This window comes from Oncorhynchus tshawytscha, linkage group LG04, assembly GCF_018296145.1.
Source record: "Oncorhynchus tshawytscha isolate Ot180627B linkage group LG04, Otsh_v2.0, whole genome shotgun sequence".
Lineage (NCBI taxonomy): Eukaryota > Metazoa > Chordata > Actinopteri > Salmoniformes > Salmonidae > Oncorhynchus > Oncorhynchus tshawytscha.
This window is the reverse complement of record NC_056432.1, coordinates 61,366,204-61,383,100: the sequence shown is the minus strand read 5'-3', so window position 1 is coordinate 61,383,100 and position 16,897 is coordinate 61,366,204. Positions and strand designations below refer to the sequence as shown.

The 16,897-nt window shown below is 40.9% G+C and overlaps 2 protein-coding genes across 6 annotated transcripts; both read right to left on the bottom strand.

Annotated features, from left to right (window-relative positions):
- Window positions 1–2,764: 2,764 nt before the first annotated feature.
- Window positions 2,765–8,715, bottom strand: LOC112235739. 5 transcript variants are annotated; one of them, XM_042320977.1, is made up of 13 exons: window positions 7,202–8,715; window positions 7,040–7,075; window positions 6,600–6,902; window positions 5,598–5,924; window positions 5,336–5,431; window positions 5,131–5,155; window positions 4,988–5,037; window positions 4,874–4,904; window positions 4,551–4,579; window positions 4,329–4,367; window positions 3,838–3,863; window positions 3,657–3,699; window positions 2,765–3,141 (listed from the first exon to the last, which is right to left on the bottom strand). In XM_042320977.1, exons 1-13 carry the CDS (start codon window positions 7,224–7,226, stop codon window positions 3,059–3,061), a joined length of 1,113 nt encoding a protein of 370 aa, XP_042176911.1. In that variant the 5' UTR covers window positions 7,227–8,715; the 3' UTR covers window positions 2,765–3,058. The 5 variants fall into 5 exon arrangements, 4 of the variants coding, with proteins under 4 accessions (XP_042176911.1, XP_042176912.1, XP_042176913.1 ...); XM_042320978.1 differs by having other exon boundaries at window positions 4,344–4,367; XM_042320979.1 differs by lacking the exon at window positions 3,657–3,699.
- A 128-nt stretch (window positions 8,716–8,843) lies between these two features.
- On the bottom strand, window positions 8,844–16,694 carry LOC112235758 (neuronal acetylcholine receptor subunit alpha-3-like). Its single transcript, XM_024404278.2, has 6 exons — window positions 16,412–16,694; window positions 15,322–15,461; window positions 12,619–12,663; window positions 11,535–11,644; window positions 9,804–11,055; window positions 8,844–9,711 (listed from the first exon to the last, which is right to left on the bottom strand). Exons 1-6 carry the CDS (start codon window positions 16,470–16,472, stop codon window positions 9,586–9,588), a joined length of 1,734 nt encoding a protein of 577 aa, XP_024260046.1. The 5' UTR covers window positions 16,473–16,694; the 3' UTR covers window positions 8,844–9,585.
- Window positions 16,695–16,897: the final 203 nt, after the last annotated feature.

The window sequence follows — 16,897 nt, the reverse complement described above, 5'->3', positions numbered from 1 at the left end:
CAAGCTTCAAACAGCTGTAAAAATGATATGGTTGGTTATTAAAAGTATATTTCACAGCGATTCAGATGGTACAATGATTACGTACACTATTCAGTGCTTGTTTTGTCACAAACTGAAACTGAGCGAACAGTGTAGAGTTATAGCAACCAGGAAATGCGCAATTGCTGCTAGAAACAGCCACAAAGTCAGAACAGCTTTCCCGGTTTGACAACAGACAGCAGAACAAAATCAATAGGCGAATATCACAGCCAATCACAACACTGGCGGGGAAGTAATACTGTGAAACACCATCATTACACTATTAGCGCCAGATATATTATGAGCATTTTCAAAAATTAAAATACAAAAATTCAACAACAAAAAATCCTATGTTGTAGCACCTTTAAATTAGATTTCAATCTTAAAAAATGTCAAAAACATACTAGAACCTTTTTTGTTAACGATACCTATGTTAATGAAATAAAGTTGACATACCTTTTGTTTGGGCTATGGCCTCTTTTGACAAGGAACCTTTGATGAGAAAATACATTTGGCAATAAATGGCAAAACGTGAAAGAAATTGAAAGTTAATATTGTTACAAAAATGTGATAAAATAGGTTAATTGTTTGTTTGTTAATATCACACCCAGGATAAAGATGAACATGATCATGGTGTTAAAGTTTTGTTGAAACATTAGATAACTCTCTCTACCTTGTGTATTTGTGGTGTGGACCTAAAGACCAGTTTTCTATCGAGACATACATCTTTACCAAATACGGGCAGAGTGTAGTCTACTGAGTGATGTAATTTCCTCATTTGGAGTGAAACTAGATACCCTTTCCCCACAGGATGAGGCCAAACGCATCTTTAATTGTGTGACTTTCTGGTCTGCATGACTCAAAACACAGACAACAGGAAGGTTTATAATGAAATACACAATATGTATTACTTGCCTACCACCATACATTCATTGAACAAAATAAATGACGTTATGTACAGTTTATTGAACATCTTCCCCACCACAAAACAAAAGGCCTGATTGATATCGACAACAACCTAGTCTGGTAGGTTCAATGAACATCATTTTACGTGAAATTAGAATTGTGTCATGAGTGAGGAGCACAGGGAAATTTAGGCATACTGTAGATTACACGTAATAATTGTCAAGAAAATAGTAGTGTTATTCTGTCTGTGCATCACTACTGTACTGTATGTCATCCAGGAAACAGATCATTATATGTTTGGACAGTAGTAACTAACATATAATACAGACAAAAGAAGTATGACCACAACAACTGAATTTATCAGTCGGATTACAGTGACCAGTCTCACATCATGTGCAGCTTCTTCATGGACCTCTTGATGAACCTCTTCTGAAATACAGAACAGAGAGACATACGTATTTATGCAGAAGTTGCCATATAGTCAGTATAAACAATTGATTATCCATCCATATACAACACAAAGTAGGTCCTACCTTCTCCCTCCTTGTAGATCTGAATGATGGCTAGATTGACACTTGTTGCGTTCACTTGACTGAGTTTTAGTTTCAATGTGATGTGCTGTACACACAGCATTATATGGCTTGAGTCCTCTCATTTTACATCCTTAATGGTGAAAATGGTGTCATCTTCACCTCTCTCCAGCTCTCTTACTCTCATTCCACTTCCATTCTTGCAAAGATAAAATAGACCTTGCTCAACGGTTTACTGGTGTCTGTAGTGCTGCACTTCACATGGACTGTCTTTCCTTCTGTGGGTACTAGCTCCAAAGAGCTTTGCTGGGTAGATATTAGCTTCATCATTGGAGAGTGAAAAATACAATTTATGATTAAAACTTAAGTTTCAGAAGTTCCAATGTTTAGAATGAATCTTCTCAGACATTAGCTGTACTGTAACAAAATTACAGATTTGACTATTTGTGTTTTAGAATTCCATTATGTAAGTGTACCTGTCTCTGCCAAGTTAACCAGTAAATCTGCATTTAGAAACAGATAGAGATAACAGTTTGTACAACCAGGTTGAATATTGGGGACAATATGTGGCCATAAGTATGCTTTACCTTGATCAAAATTGTGAAAATACTCACATATTGTGAATAAGATAGGACTCATGGTGTGATCTTCAGCCTGTTATGATTTTCACACATAACATACTGTGTCTATAACCATGTAGCTATGTGAATTATGGGAAACTGAATAGGGACCGAATTAGAAGCGTCTAACCTTAATGCTAAGCTTTATTACAGAGCTTAGGCAGAGTCCTAGGCAGCTCATTTTGAAGAAACACATCAGTCCTCTGACCTCTTCTTCATTGTTTATGGTGTACACATCAGCAACATTGAAATGTGTCTGATACAGTGTAATTAATGATTAGCCTTGTAGTGCCAGTGTAATTTCCTGATATAGTTGTCTGTACGTTGTGGTTGGACTATGTATATGTGGTACATCAGTGGATATGCAAATATAAGTCCATATGTTAATATATGTATTATTTATCAGCAGGCTTTCTAGTTGCATAGAAGAAAACACAAAAAACTGTCTGTAAGATTCACATATTTAAGAATGCCTTATTTTAAACTTCAATATATCCTTGTATGTTTTAGTGGAGGCTGTAGAATTGGTGACAGCATTACATATTGGTTAGACCAAGTGAGCCCACAGTCTTCCTGGTTATCAAGGGTGATATTCTAAACTGATGTCCCAACTGAAACTGCGCCTATAAGACGATTGTATTTGTTTTCAGTTCCAAGAAAGAAGTACACCACATTCACAGTTCGAGAACATTAAAACATATTTTATAAGAGGGAGAATACAACAGTATATCCAGCAATAATACTTAATGTGGTACTTTAAAATGACTCCGTTTTTTAAATATCTTCCACGGAAGATTTAATAAAATGCATCGCAAATGTCAGGTCACCAGACAATTTGGCATCATCGTCAACTTGAACATGCAGGGAGTAGTCCAACGGAAGACACACATTGAATACACAATACATAAAATACATCATTATAGATACTGTAACCATGAAGTACACATGCAGTACTGCGTTGAAATATTGCAGATCTAATAATGATTAAGGCATGTATTGATGACGTCCGGTCTTCTTGCATGACTTGGCATACATATCTTCTGCATCTGGGCCTTTATTTGCTGCATCTGCGTATGAAAAGTCCCCAACATATTATATCTGGTCCGACAAAATCCTTCATCACATTATATGACAGCTGTGTGTTCATTCTTATATCAGAAATGTTTCAGTTTTCATCCAAGATGAGGTGGGACAATGACATTAAGACAATGATTAAATAGGTTAATCACAGAAGCAATGCTGAATTGGAGAGTGTACACCACATTATACACCACAGCTCCGAGGACAAGTTCTCAAGTCTGTATTCTCTGCACAGAGGATATATACCCAGATCATGATATAAACCATTCTTATCTTGGTTTGCTTTATGTGAAGAAAATGTGACTGAATGCGTCTGTAGTTTCATATGCAAACTACTACTAACCATCAGAAATTACACCATTGACATAGAAAGTGAGACAAGATATTTTCCATGGTCAGATAGATACCGTGAAACAAAACCTGACTCGTTCTGCCTGACGTATGGAAATCCCAAAAATACACCTAACGTACTATTATTACTATTTCAACATATTGAACTCACCTTGAACACGCACCAAAACGTGTTTAATTTTCCGTGTTTCAAACTGAAATATAAAATTACAACAGGCGTGGAAAAGTAAAAGAGGAAGAAATTGAGTGTAGCCCTGTAAGCCTCTATAACTAAGAGTCATTATAATCATTAGTTATCGTTAGTCAAAGCTCATTTGGAACTCACAACTCACCAGAATTTCTTGGTAGGTGGTATCCTCTGATGGAAGTTAAATATATATCATTAAAACAAGTTATTTAGCAAAAACAATCACCCAAGGCCCTGAAATCTGTTAGATCACCATTCACCCAGTACTGTAAATGTCACAATATAATCATTGAATTTCTATGAAGCTTCATAATATCTAAGCATTTCTCACCCAGCTCATGGTATGTCTCAATCTCAACACTTGATTAGAAGATGTTAAAACAATTAATTATTTTCACTCAGGGCCTGGTATAATATTTCAGTCATGACCATTATCTAAGCATTTCTCACCCACATGTTGGTACATTAAATCATTTGTTTGGGAGATTAGAAGATTAAATATCTTATTTTCTTAACAAAGCAATGTATTTAAATATCCTTTTTTTTTTACCCAGTATTGCAAATGTAAGAATGAAAAAACATACCCGTTTTTAATTTTCATCATAAGCAGTACATGTTTGTGCAGCATCATATTACCTAAACATTTCTCACCCAGATTCTGGTACTCCTCCCCACCTGTTTGGGGGATAAGATTCAAATTATATTTTAAAATAAGAAATGTTTTAAAGCAAGGCACTGAAACTAAATTCATGACGATTTACTTAGTATCAGCATCAGTATTTTAAAACACACATTTAATTTAAAGCATAGTTAATGCAGCTAACCATTATCCAAACAAACAAAAAAAGATTATCTTACTGGCCTCACTGTCACAGGCAAATTCATCACTGAGAAATAAACGAGATACAGATTATTATACATTGGTTGTTGTTGTTAGATTGTCATATTACATGAAATATTAATCTAATTCATATACACCTTTATATAGAAGCAGCACACTTTACATGATTGTTTTTGTATTTAAGTAATCTAACACCTTTGTGTTTCTCCATTGCTTCATTGCAGTAGAAATACAGAATGTAGTCTGTGACATTTATATTCAAAGAAACTAATACAAATAGATACAAATGCATAATTTTGATATAATTAAGTAAAATGTCAAATATACATGATTTTCCTACCTGGATTCTTCCTCCATGTTTGACGTTCCGTCTAAGACAAAGAAATATCTCAGAATGTGAAATAAATGTTCATTCATAGAACAATAGTTATTTTGGAAAGGTTAAAAAACATACCGTCACCCTCCCCTGTCATTGGCGCATCGTTCTCCTCCTGTTGTGGTGTTCTGGAGGAAATATACATGTGAACCGTTCAATCATTATACATTATCATGCTAAACAAACTAGCTATGAAAATGTAATGAAAACTATACGCTTACCTTCCACAATAACATTGTAAAGCTCCTGTCATAAAATGAATGGAACATTATTGGTTAAACTCAAGCTAACTATCATAACAATGATATTAGAACAGCTCCGGATAGTGCATTCAATCCAGATACGGAATGCATTAGTTTGATAAACATCATTCTATATGAATTAGACCTGTATATCCAGAGTAATGTCCATGTTAAATGGCCTGACCTTGTTTAATGAACAGCCACCATATGCCCACTATCAGTGATAAGACCAGAAGAAAACAGACGCAGAACACGAGTGTGATTAAGTGACTCCAGGACACTGGAAAGCAAAACAGGTATGTTGTTAAACATCTCACTTCTATAGTAACAACGTACTACAACCATGAACCATCAACAATGATTGTTTAATAACAAAATTAGTTACGTATGAAGTGACGATATTATTTAAATATAGAAGTATTTAGAGAAACACCATACATTCTTACCATTAACCTGTAGAAATACTGCATTATTTCCATATAATGTTCTGTCTTTATCTTTGAGGGTTTTTGATTGCAGATCAATCACACAACTGTAGTTACCTGCGTCATTCTTATTAAAACTTTTAATCGTAAAAGTCACCTCCGTGCTCTTTACGTCAAACACCTGGATCTGAACAACAGAGCCATACTTGCAGAGGTAAGCGTGAACTAAGTCACTGGTATTTTTTGTTTGAAAACTTGGGTCTGAGATTGTACACTTAAACTCCACACCATCTCCCTTTCTCACAGTTCTTGAGCCTGCAAGTGATATGTCTGCAGGGAGTATACGGTCTGTATCAGCAGGAAGAGACAGGAATCATGTAAGGTGTAAAATATTGCAGTCACATTGAAATATACATGTATCAAAAACATTGAAAAGGATAGTATATCCATATACACTGAGTGTACAAAACATTAAGGACACCTGCTCTTTCCATGACATAGACTGACCAGGTGAAAGCTATGATCCCTTATTGATATCACTTGTTAAATCCACTTCAATCAGTGTAGATGAAGGGGTGGAGACAGGTTAAATAAGGATTTTTAAGCCTTGAGACAATTCAGACATGGATTGTGTATGTGTGCCATTCAGAGGGTGAATAGGCAAGACAAAATATTTAAGTGCCTTTGAACGGGGTATGGTTGTAAGTGCCAGGCACACCGGTTTGAGTGTGTCAAGAACTGCAACACTGCTGGGGTTTTTCACACTCAACAGTTTGTGTATCAAGAATGGTCCACCACCCAAAGAACATCCAGCCAACTTGACACAACTGTGGGAAGCATTGGAGTCAACATGGACCAGCATCCCTGTGGAACGCTTTCGACACCTTGTAGAGTCCATGCCCTGACCAATTTAGGATGTTCTGAGGGCAAAAGGTTGTGCAACTCCTAATGTTCTGTCCACTCAATGTGTGTCAAATAATGTCTAAGAGCAATAACATATCCAGACAGTGAAAAGATCCTTACCCATCACCTGGATGGAAAGGGAATTATCTCCTTTTCCCTGCATTTCAGAGAGTGGATATTGGGTTTTAGAGAACACACAGCTGTAATTGCCACTCTGTTGGCCAGTAACACTTTTCATGGTGAAAGAGGTGTCTTCTTGTATAGTTCTCTTCTGTTCCACTGCAACCCCGTTAATGCACAAGTAAACATATGCCACTTTGTCTTCCTTGCGCCCATGTGTACTACATTTTACCACAAGGTCACTTCCCTCCACTATCGTTCCTGTAGAAGTCCAATAGATCTTTGCTGGAAAAATCTTCTTGGCTAATATTTCAGAAAATAAAAAGTATTTGGCTCATAAAATATCTGCAACATGTAAACCGTTTATGTGTAGAGTATCATATTGTAATTATCTAAAAGAGAATTCAATCATCTTCAATAATTAATGGACTTTGACCTGCCTGTGGTTTGGACCATGGTCTCTCTTGACAAGGCACCTTAAAAGAGGAGAAAACACATTCAAAAGATACAACATAGACCAATTTAAATAGCAAAATGTGAAATACACATGAATTCAATTCAAACTAAATCAATATCAGGTTCATTTTCATAAATATACTCACACAGGATGAGGATGAACATGATCATTGTGTTCAAGCCTTGTTGAAACACTTCTTTCTACCTTGTGTCTTTGTGGACCTGAAACTAGACAGGGATTCTTTTAGTTGAGACATGTTAACTAAGAACAGTGAATACGAATGACGTCATTTCCTGTATTTGTAGGACTGTCGCAGCTACAGGATATGTTTGCGCCACAGACCTGGAGGATGGTATGTATTATTTAACATTAACTGTGTGTAACTCAAAAGAACAACAGGTGCACGGAATCAATGATCTCAACTTGCTTTCCTCTCAAATGAAAATATGCTAAATGATATCATACTGACTAAAAAAAACACTGGGACAATTCTTAAGTGTGACCGACAGGGACAGAACACATGCATGTATACCTGCATGCAATGCAACTCTTCAGGTCTCAGACAAGGATGCTCATCACATAAGTGTGGTCATGGAACCATCGCTGTTCTATAAATGCATTCATCCCCTCAGCCCCACACACAACCTTTAGTCATTAGTACTGTGTCTGTTACAGATCTCCCCCTCAGATAACTAGTTCACTGAAATGAGCCCTGAGTGAGCTTTAATTCAATCAATCAGCAGGGGGAATGTTATCAGAAGGGATGGAGTACTACAGTATGTGACTGTGCTTCCTGGCTAACATCCAGTTATGATTCAGTGACAACCTGATTACAGTTTACTGACTACAACATACAGCCACAGAAACAACATCCAGAGATTCCTCGTCTGCCCAAATGTGGGATTGAAATGCTCCCCAAAAATCCTCTTTAAAATGTATCGCTCTCTATCATAGATACCACAGGCCATAGATATCTATAACTCATAATTGTGCATTTACTCCTCTTGTACACCCAACTGTTTTTTGAATGATTGTACAACATAATGAGATCTCAACCACATCCTCCTTATTAACAGAGAGTATAAGTAGTGTCAAGTTAAAGCAGAAGTGCTCTTTGGCATAGCGGTAGGATGGTGAGATGAAGACCGTAGCCCAGGCCCCAGACTAATGAAGTACTTCATCACCAGGTCTCCATATTGATTGTGGTCCAATAAAGCAGAAGGGGGCCCAGGGCAGAGAGGGGAGGCAGGCAGGGAGCTAGAGAGGCAGGGATGGGAGGCCAGGCTAGGAGGCAGAGAGGCAGGGAGGATGTAACAGGGTTATACCCAACCTCTACATGGCCTTGTTGCTACTGATAATCACATCTACATCCTGCCTGCCAGCTGGACCTCCAAACTCAATTTTCATAAGGGAGAGAAATATCGATTTGGGAATGCAATGAGTTTACAGGTAGGTAAACATGTGTTCAGTCCACTGCAGAAGTCACTTCATCCTATGACCATGGATCATGGCAGACAGATGTTTCTGTTGAAAGAGCCTTTGGAGAGCTGTTTTCAAAGTTGTGTGTGCTTCTCCAGACCAAATTTTAAAAAACTGAAAATGAAGATACAAAATCTTGTGTCTTTGATTGCAACATATGTTAAGTGACCACTGGATCATATTGTGGTCACTTGTAGTAGCAGATAATAACCACATGGTGTCACCCCTCACAGCACAATGAAAATCATTTCAGGTTGCTTTCAGAGTTTTTCCACATTCACCCATATGGTGTAATAACGTTACCCATCCTGCATCATAGCCTTTTAATGTTCAACAGTTTGTGATTTCTATGAATAGCTTATCTGTATATTATATGACACCGTGGTTCATTGAAACCTTAATGAGCATTAGAATCAGATTGAAATGGTGCTGTATAGTTGTAGTAAATAAGAACATACAGCATGTGTTTTTAGAAATACATTAATATTTCACAAATAAACAATATCAAAATGACTCGGTGATATTCAACATTTGAAAACATGATATGACTTCAATAAGCTGTGAAATTGACTTGAGATACTTGTTATGTACTTTTAGAAAGCCCCCTTTAAGCAGTCATTGTTTGGGATCCTTTGGTCCAATAGATGTTCCTTTAGCCACGGTCCTTTTGTTGACGATAGTGTGGTTCTTTGTGCCAGTCATAATCAAGTGACACTATGATGAAGTCATTTACACAAAGCAAACAAAAAGGGAATGGGTAGGCAGCAGTACGGGAGTTATACGTTGCCATGGTTTCAGAGTCTGGTCCTCAGGAGCTAAGTGACCACTACTACACCACACTTTAGCAATAAGAAACGTATCTACATACTGAGAAGTGACATGGAACAGCTGGCAGCAGCTTGCCTTCCTCCATAATCTGGTTCCCTTCCGTTCACAGTATTGGTTCGTCTCAGCTTCTTTGGTCCGCATCACTGGGTGATACACAACATGACTGTGCATGTATGATTTAAAACACTCAGTCACTGTGTAATTGCTGTGTGTATGAGTGGGTCACATATTGAACAATAGGAGGGGCTGGATAAAGAGCCCAGCGGTCCCCAGAATACACACCAAGATGAACACCCACAGGAATATCCTGTCGATCACCATGGCAACGTACTTCCAGTCATCCTGGACCTGAAAGACAGTTGTCAGAGACACTAAATGATAGACCTTGAATATTTTCTTAGCTATTGCGAATGATACACATGTGATACGTCTCGACTTACCTCCTTGGCTTCGTTCTGTATTCTCATGTTTTCTGCGATATACTTGACACTTTCCATGGCCTCCCTGACCTCCGGTGAGAAGTGAGGGGACAGAGTCCTCAGCCTGCCATCCAGAGACTCCGAGCTGGAGCAGGAGCTTCCACCGCCTCCACAAACCACCCCAATCCCAACAGACCCTCCTCCACTGTGGGTCCCGATGCTCCCCACCCCTCCACTCCCTCCTCCCGTCTCAGTGGGCAGCTTGGTGGACCTCTGGCGCCAGCAGCAGTTGCAGCGGCCCTCGCGACACAGGAAGCTGGAGCCGGCATTAACCGAGTCACCACCACCACCCCCACCAAGGCTAAGGTTATTGAGGTTGGTGAGCTCCGTGCTGATGAAGAGGCGCTGTCGCTGGGCCAGGCTTGGGAGCACACTGGCAGCCACGGTGGAGACCAGGGCCTGGGGCTTCTGCTGCCCCTGAATGGTTCCTGTGGTGTAGACCACACAGGGCCGCGAGGCTGGGGGCATCAGCTGCTGAACCACCCCCCCAGGCAGCCTCTCAGGGTCCCTCTCCGGCCGGGTCATGAACATGACCCTGGGTAGAAGCCCCAGGAAGACACTGCGCACCCAGCACGGCATGGTGTGGGTCTTGGGCGTGCGGTAGTGCACGTTCAGCACGAACACGGTGATGACAATGGAGAGGGTGACGAAGATCATGGTGAAGAGGAGGTACTCCCCGATGAGGGGGATGACCAGAGACGTAGACGGGATGGTTTCGGTGATGACCAGGAGGAACACAGTGAGGGAGAGGAGGACGGAGATACAGAGGGTGATCTTCTCCCCACAGTCAGAAGGCAGGTAGAAGACCAGCACAGTGAGAAAGGAGATGAGTAGACAAGGGATGATCATGTTGATGGTGTAGAAGAGAGGCAGCCGTCTGATGTACAGGGAGTAGGTGATGTCTGTGTAGATCTCCTCACAGCAGTTGTACTTGATGTCGTGTTTGTAACCCCGGGCGTTGATAATCGTCCACTCGCCACTCTCCCAGAAGTCATGGAGGTTGATGGTGGAGCCAATCAGAACCAGGTCTATCTTGGCCTTGTCATACGTCCAAGAGCCAAACTTCATGGTGCAGTTCTGGTAGTCGAAGGGGAAGTAGGTAACGTCAATCTTGCAGGAGCTCTTGAAGATGGCCGGAGGGATCCAGGTCACATCCCCATTGTAGCGAAGCAGGGCCTTGGTCTTATCGTCCACCTGGAAATCTCCCACTGCACTGTGGCGCAGAGAGAGAGGGGATGGGGGAGGAGACAGTGAAAGAGAGAGAGAAAGAAACAGTGGGGGGGGGGGAGAGAGAGAGAGAGAGAGAGAGAGAGACAGAGAGAGAGAGACAACAGGGATGGAAGAGGGTGGATGAATCATTGAAGATTACACTGGAAGGATGTAATATAGACAACAGACTTGTCCCTCAGCTAAATGAATCAGAAAGAAGCCCTGAGGCTCCATCATTTGATAACACTGTCTAATAGACTTTACATGCACACCATTAAGAATATTTAGTAACTACATAAATGATCTACAGTATATGATGGTGTAATATAAGAAATTAGTGTCATGTCCTGGTTTTGGATCATCTACTCTGTCATTTCAACGTCATCAAAGAAATCCTTGGAACTCAGTTATGCACGGTACATATTATTATTGCAATTGCATGGATCAATATTGTTGTGTAGACGTAACTCTTGTTTAACTCACTTATTGTACAGCACGATATCTGGCTTCCATATCCTGCTAGAAGGCACTCGAATGAACTCCACTCCTCCAAAGTTTTTGGGATCCCACCTCAGTTTGTAGTCATTCCAGATCTGAAGAGGTAATAGGTTGTCTCATATCATTAGATAATAGTATTTTATAAAAGCCACACACATTTCAAATTCTACATTCTATATGTTTGATCCATTGACAATTAACGGATGGTCACCTTTTTTGAACCACATATCCACATCTGTGTTTAACCCTCATTCATCTTATACATGACCATCTGTTTGTCAACATACCTAGTATAAGGGACCGTGTGTATATGGTAACAACTCAGTCACAGTCAATACAGCCGAGCCAGTCACAAGAGGGTTGTGAAGAACCACTTAATCGAAAAATGTGGCCATCCGTTAATTGAATGGTTAATTAGACGAAACAGTTATGGCTTTCCTTTGACCTAAGAGGGAGAATATATAAGTGACACAGTCCCACAGCAGAGAGGTTGTGTCTCCCCTGAGACCTGATCCATGACCTCCAGGTCCACAGCTACTATTTTATCTAATTTACCATTCAATTCATCTCTGGATAGAAATGTAACCCAGTCATGGCAGGGTAAATCTATGGCTCATAAACCTTTGTCATGAGGTTAATATCCGGAGGGTTAAAAGCATTTTCCTGTTGAATAATGTAAGAAATCATTATGGCCTCCAGGAATCACGTATGATAGTTAATTTAATTATTATTATTAATTTATTTTTTGAAACCTTTATTTAACTGGGCAAGTCAGTTAAGAACAAATTATTATTTACAATGATGGCCTACCCCGGCCAAACCCTAACGACACTGGGCCAATTGTGCACCGCCCTATGGGACTCCCAATCACAGCCGGTTGTGATACAGCCTTGATTCAGACCATGGTCTGTAGTGATGCCTCTAGCATTGAGATGCAGTGCCTTAGACCGCTGAGCCACTCGAGAGCCCAGTAGAGAGCCCAGTAGGTCAGGTAGATGTAGTGGAGTGATTTGTTTAAACAGTAATTCATATACACCTACAGTAGGAGATGGATGAAGATTGTACTTACATGTCTCAGCCACAGGTTTGTCTCCATAATCTGGTTAACTTCATCCTGAGAAACAGAAAAGAAGAATTTACTCTCAGAATTTACTCTCAGAAGGACAAGTTGACCAGAGGCAAAATGCGGGGGTTCATGAACTGTAGGAATATTTCAGAGTTAGAAAGGGGGCACACTGTCAGGAGAAATCATCTTCCATACAGGATGGCAGGGTGAACAGAGCGTTCTGTCCTGGGTCTAACTCTGGCTGGAGTTACACAGGGAGGAGGACACTACACTAAGAGGAGAGGAACACCTGGGTCCTCCAGCCCAGAGGCATGCCATACACTATATGATGGCTTCAACCTCTAGGCCCTCAGGCTCCAGGCTGTCTCTCAGGATGTGCTAGTTAGGGCCTGACACTGTCTCAGCTCAGGTGGAAGGGAAGAGGGGAGTATGGAAAAAGAAAAAAATAGAGAAAGAAGGAGAGAGAGGGAGATTCTCAATTGGGCAAAAGTCTGTCCTTTCCTCGACTCCTGTCCTCCTCTCCTCCATGACCCAGAAACCGATAAATGGTTGAGTGGTCGAGGAGAGTGTCAATAGGTTAGTAGGCGAACGCAGAAGTGTCCTCTACTCCTCTATATCCTCCTCTCACAGAGGATACCTTTCGGTGGCTAGTGTGGAAGTGTTTTAGAATCTGTGACACACCCTTTGAATCATCTGCTGTTTTTTACAAGGAGGAAAGTATCTTCTTATCTATAAAATGTTTTCTACAACCATCTTAATCAGTTTTGACCACTTTACACATGTATTTAGAGATTCCACCCTTATAAACGTTATTTGCCTGAGTGGAGAAGGCGAGTCTCATTTCATACAAGCGCATTTGTTTCCACGTTTCCTCTCCTCACCTTCGCTCCTCAATTACCTTTGAGGACGGAGGAGAGGAGGCGAACAAAAACATATTCGATTTTCCCAGACAGACAGCGACAGACAGACAGACAGACCAACAGACCGACGGCCAAACAGACAGACAGAACCCAGCTCATAACATTAACCATTCATGTGTCCTGATGAGCTCCCAGGAGACACTCCAGGTGTTGGCTCTAAGATGAGGAAGACTGCTGCAGGTCGATACAGTACAGGTGGTTCTGGGGTAGCAGAACTAGGCCAGCCCTGTATGTCCCTCCAGGCAGACTGTGGAACCAGTGACTGTATATTATTTAAATGAGAGATTATGTCTGAGCCACCTGGAAGAATGGGCGTTTTAAATAAGCTAATAGTCCAGCTGTAAGTAGACTGAAGTATCCCAGTTGTAGAGGGGTGTGAGGCGTGGGGAGGAAATAATGGTAATCCATCAAAACAGGAAGTTCTTCTGTGCTGTTAAATGGGCTGAGGTCAGGGAAATATGAGAAATACTCTTATCTCTGTGTTATGTTCAGTAAAGAGAGGTTCTGGCTTGGAGCCCAGTTCCTCCAAAGGAAAGCTCTACAGAGGATCTTTATTGTAATGAAATCGACTCGTTATGGTCCTGTTTTATTCTATATTTAACATGAACTTGCTCACAATGTGGAACCGTAATAAACACAGATCTTGACAAGACATGGATAAGTGGTCCTTGACTGAATGTACCTAGCTTCTATCTGTTACACTAATCACACAGGTTATTCCACTGCTAGTTGTATAAGGCTTGATGTAGCACAAAGTGGCCCAAATGTGTTGTTCTTCTATGTTATAAAGTATACACAGGGAGTAAGTTCCTGAGTAATTTTATGTGACAATACCCAGCACATCAAGATCCCTGTTACATAAGGGTCCAGACAGTATTGTGCTAGAATAATACATCTGTTTATTTGTGAATGACGCCCTTCCTCCCTCCCCTTTTTTGTGTAATTAAAGTAATCCACTCTGGGGCAGTTTGAGGCTGGCGAAACAGCTGCCGCTCTCCTCGTCCAATCTCCTCACAGTGCGCCCGGCCAAAACCAGGCATTAAAACCAGGGGCACTCATTCGAAGTGGCAGTGATTGAGTGAAAGGGGCTGCCTACTCAGAGATGGGAGGAGTGAGAGAAGAGCTGAAATTTCCCATCTTCTCTTGGCCAACCACACACCCACGCAGCCGTTCGCTGTAAACAGGCTCCGTTGGGTCCAGGCTCAGGCTGATATCACCCACTGGCCCCAGAGAGTCTCATTTACAGCAGGACACATCTCAGGTGTCCTGGATAGCACCCGAACCATGAACAACTCTTCACATTGGTCCCTCATATGAGACCATTCACATATAGTTGAGTTTGACCCCTGCATCCTCCCATACAGCTGCTCTCAACATGGGCTTTCATCACCCTGAATCAATGCATATTCATTTAAGAGAATGCACAGAGGCTCTGTGCTCAATACGTTATTTATGGAATGAATTGTTTCTCCCTGTCAGAGCCTGGCCTCTCACATACTGTACTGTGTGATATATACGCTCCACTGTCCGAGAGTGGAACTCTCAAACCCCAGGGAGACATACAGCACAGCAGAGGCACTGAGGACGCAGTCAACATCTCTCTCTCTCTCTCTCTCTCTCTCTCTCACCCACACACACACACACACACGCACACGCACACACGCACACACACACACACACACACACACACACACACACACACACACACACACACACACACACACACACACACACACACACACACTCTCTCTCTCACACACACATACACGCTCACACACACACTCACCACTTTGACCAGCTGGGACATGGACACCTCAAACTGCACGATAACTGGTTCAGACACATTCTCCACTGGGCGGATGTACTGATTGTAGCTGGAGAATATCACTGAGAACAACCTGTGTTCTGCCTCAGAGCAGGAGCCTCCTGAATAAGAGAGGTGGGGGTGGAGGGTTAGACATAGACAGCATCAGTAAAACTTAAAGCACCTGTTGTAGCCTATGGTGATGGAGTGGACAAGTCATCTTTCAGTATTCTTGTTGTAGAGTAGACTGATCCTGAGTGACTAATTATTTTGGCCTTATTTGGTGTTCTCCTTAGCCAATGACAATCCCTCAATTGTCCTTATTTTCTAACTATATACTATATTTTCGTCCCTGAGTTAATTCAACAGGTTGGTTAGTTTATTATTTTTCAGTTAGACAGTTTTTTCCCAGCGTAGATTGCCAAGCAGGGAGAGTGGCATTATTTTCTTTGAAGGTCAGATTTCATACAGTAGCCTAATGCAAACGACTCAGACAGTAGGTTACCTTGGAATCAAAGATATCACACATCTGAGTGACCGTAGATTTACATCAAATGTCAGCAACATGCTTTGCTTTTCAATGAAACAAATAAATGTACAACCATCAATGGTTTATATATAATGAATGACACGTACCGTTTAAAATAAAATAAAATAGGTGCGACAAATATGGGAATGGTTTATAACGTTGACGTCTTTGCTGAAAGTATTAGGATATAGCCCATGACGAACAAAACGTCAGTTCTCCTGATTTTGAGGTTCACTAAAAACATCAGGAAACCACACAAATCATATATTTAAAATGTCTACTTCTTAATCAATGACATCCACGCCAACAAATGTAAAAAACAATAGGCCAATAACTAAAATATAATATTTAATTTATATTAATTGTGCCCTTTATAGGCGTTCCAAGTATGGGCTATCCATGCAACAAATACTCCGTTTTATCATTGTCATTATTGGCCATCATTATGTTCGGTATCTGATATTACTTGAATTGAATACAGTATGATTGCACTTAAAGCAACAAGTAGAGGGCTCATATCAAGGTAAACTATACACTACTCACCCGACAAAAGGGGGAAAAAGAACGAACAGGAGGAAAAAATGAAGAAAAATGGGGCGTTCATTGTTAAGGATTGCAGAAAATGAATCCTCAATCTATCAGGACACGGACGACAGAAGGAGGCAGAAGAAGAGAGAAAGTGGGAAGTGGAAGTAATAAAAGCGCGCGGTGCGGACAAGCTGCTACAGATGCTGGGGAGCAACGAGTGAGGGAGGGATGCAGGAGAGGGAGGGTGCGAGACCAGGGTAGTCAATCATAACGTCGCCACTTTAACCCCCACGCCCGGGTAATTTCAGGAATTGGAGTCACCAAGCCATTAGACTGCTTTCATATTCGACGTTTGTATATACTGTATGTATCACTAATAACGAACGTCATGTATTTGATTTCTGGCGTAGGCCTGTAGAATGCAGTCTGTCAACTCAACAGAATCGATAACTGATCGTTCAATTCTATTTGGGTGGGGCTAGGAGACTATTTGGGTGGAGG

What these genes read in the sequence shown, in the direction of transcription:
- LOC112235739 (XM_042320977.1), bottom strand. Translation starts at nt 7,226, where the DNA reads ATGATCATGTTCATCCTCATCCTGT. An exon ending in TTACAATGTTATTGTGGAAG is followed by an intron (nt 5,038 to 5,130) that starts GTAAGCGTATAG and finishes TATTTCCTCCAG; the next exon opens with AACACCACAACAGGAGGAGA. An exon ending in TGCCTGTGACAGTGAGGCCA is followed by an intron (nt 4,368 to 4,550) that starts GTAAGATAATCT and finishes TCCCCCAAACAG; the next exon opens with GTGGGGAGGAGTACCAGAAT.
- LOC112235758 (XM_024404278.2), bottom strand. Translation starts at nt 16,472, where the DNA reads ATGAACGCCCCATTTTTCTTCATTTTTTCCTCCTGTTCGTTCTTTTTC. An exon ending in TGTCCCAGCTGGTCAAAGTG is followed by an intron (nt 12,664 to 15,321) that starts GTGAGTGTGTGT and finishes TCTGTTTCTCAG; the next exon opens with GATGAAGTTAACCAGATTAT. An exon ending in GATATCGTGCTGTACAATAA is followed by an intron (nt 11,056 to 11,534) that starts GTGAGTTAAACA and finishes TCTGCGCCACAG; the next exon opens with TGCAGTGGGAGATTTCCAGG.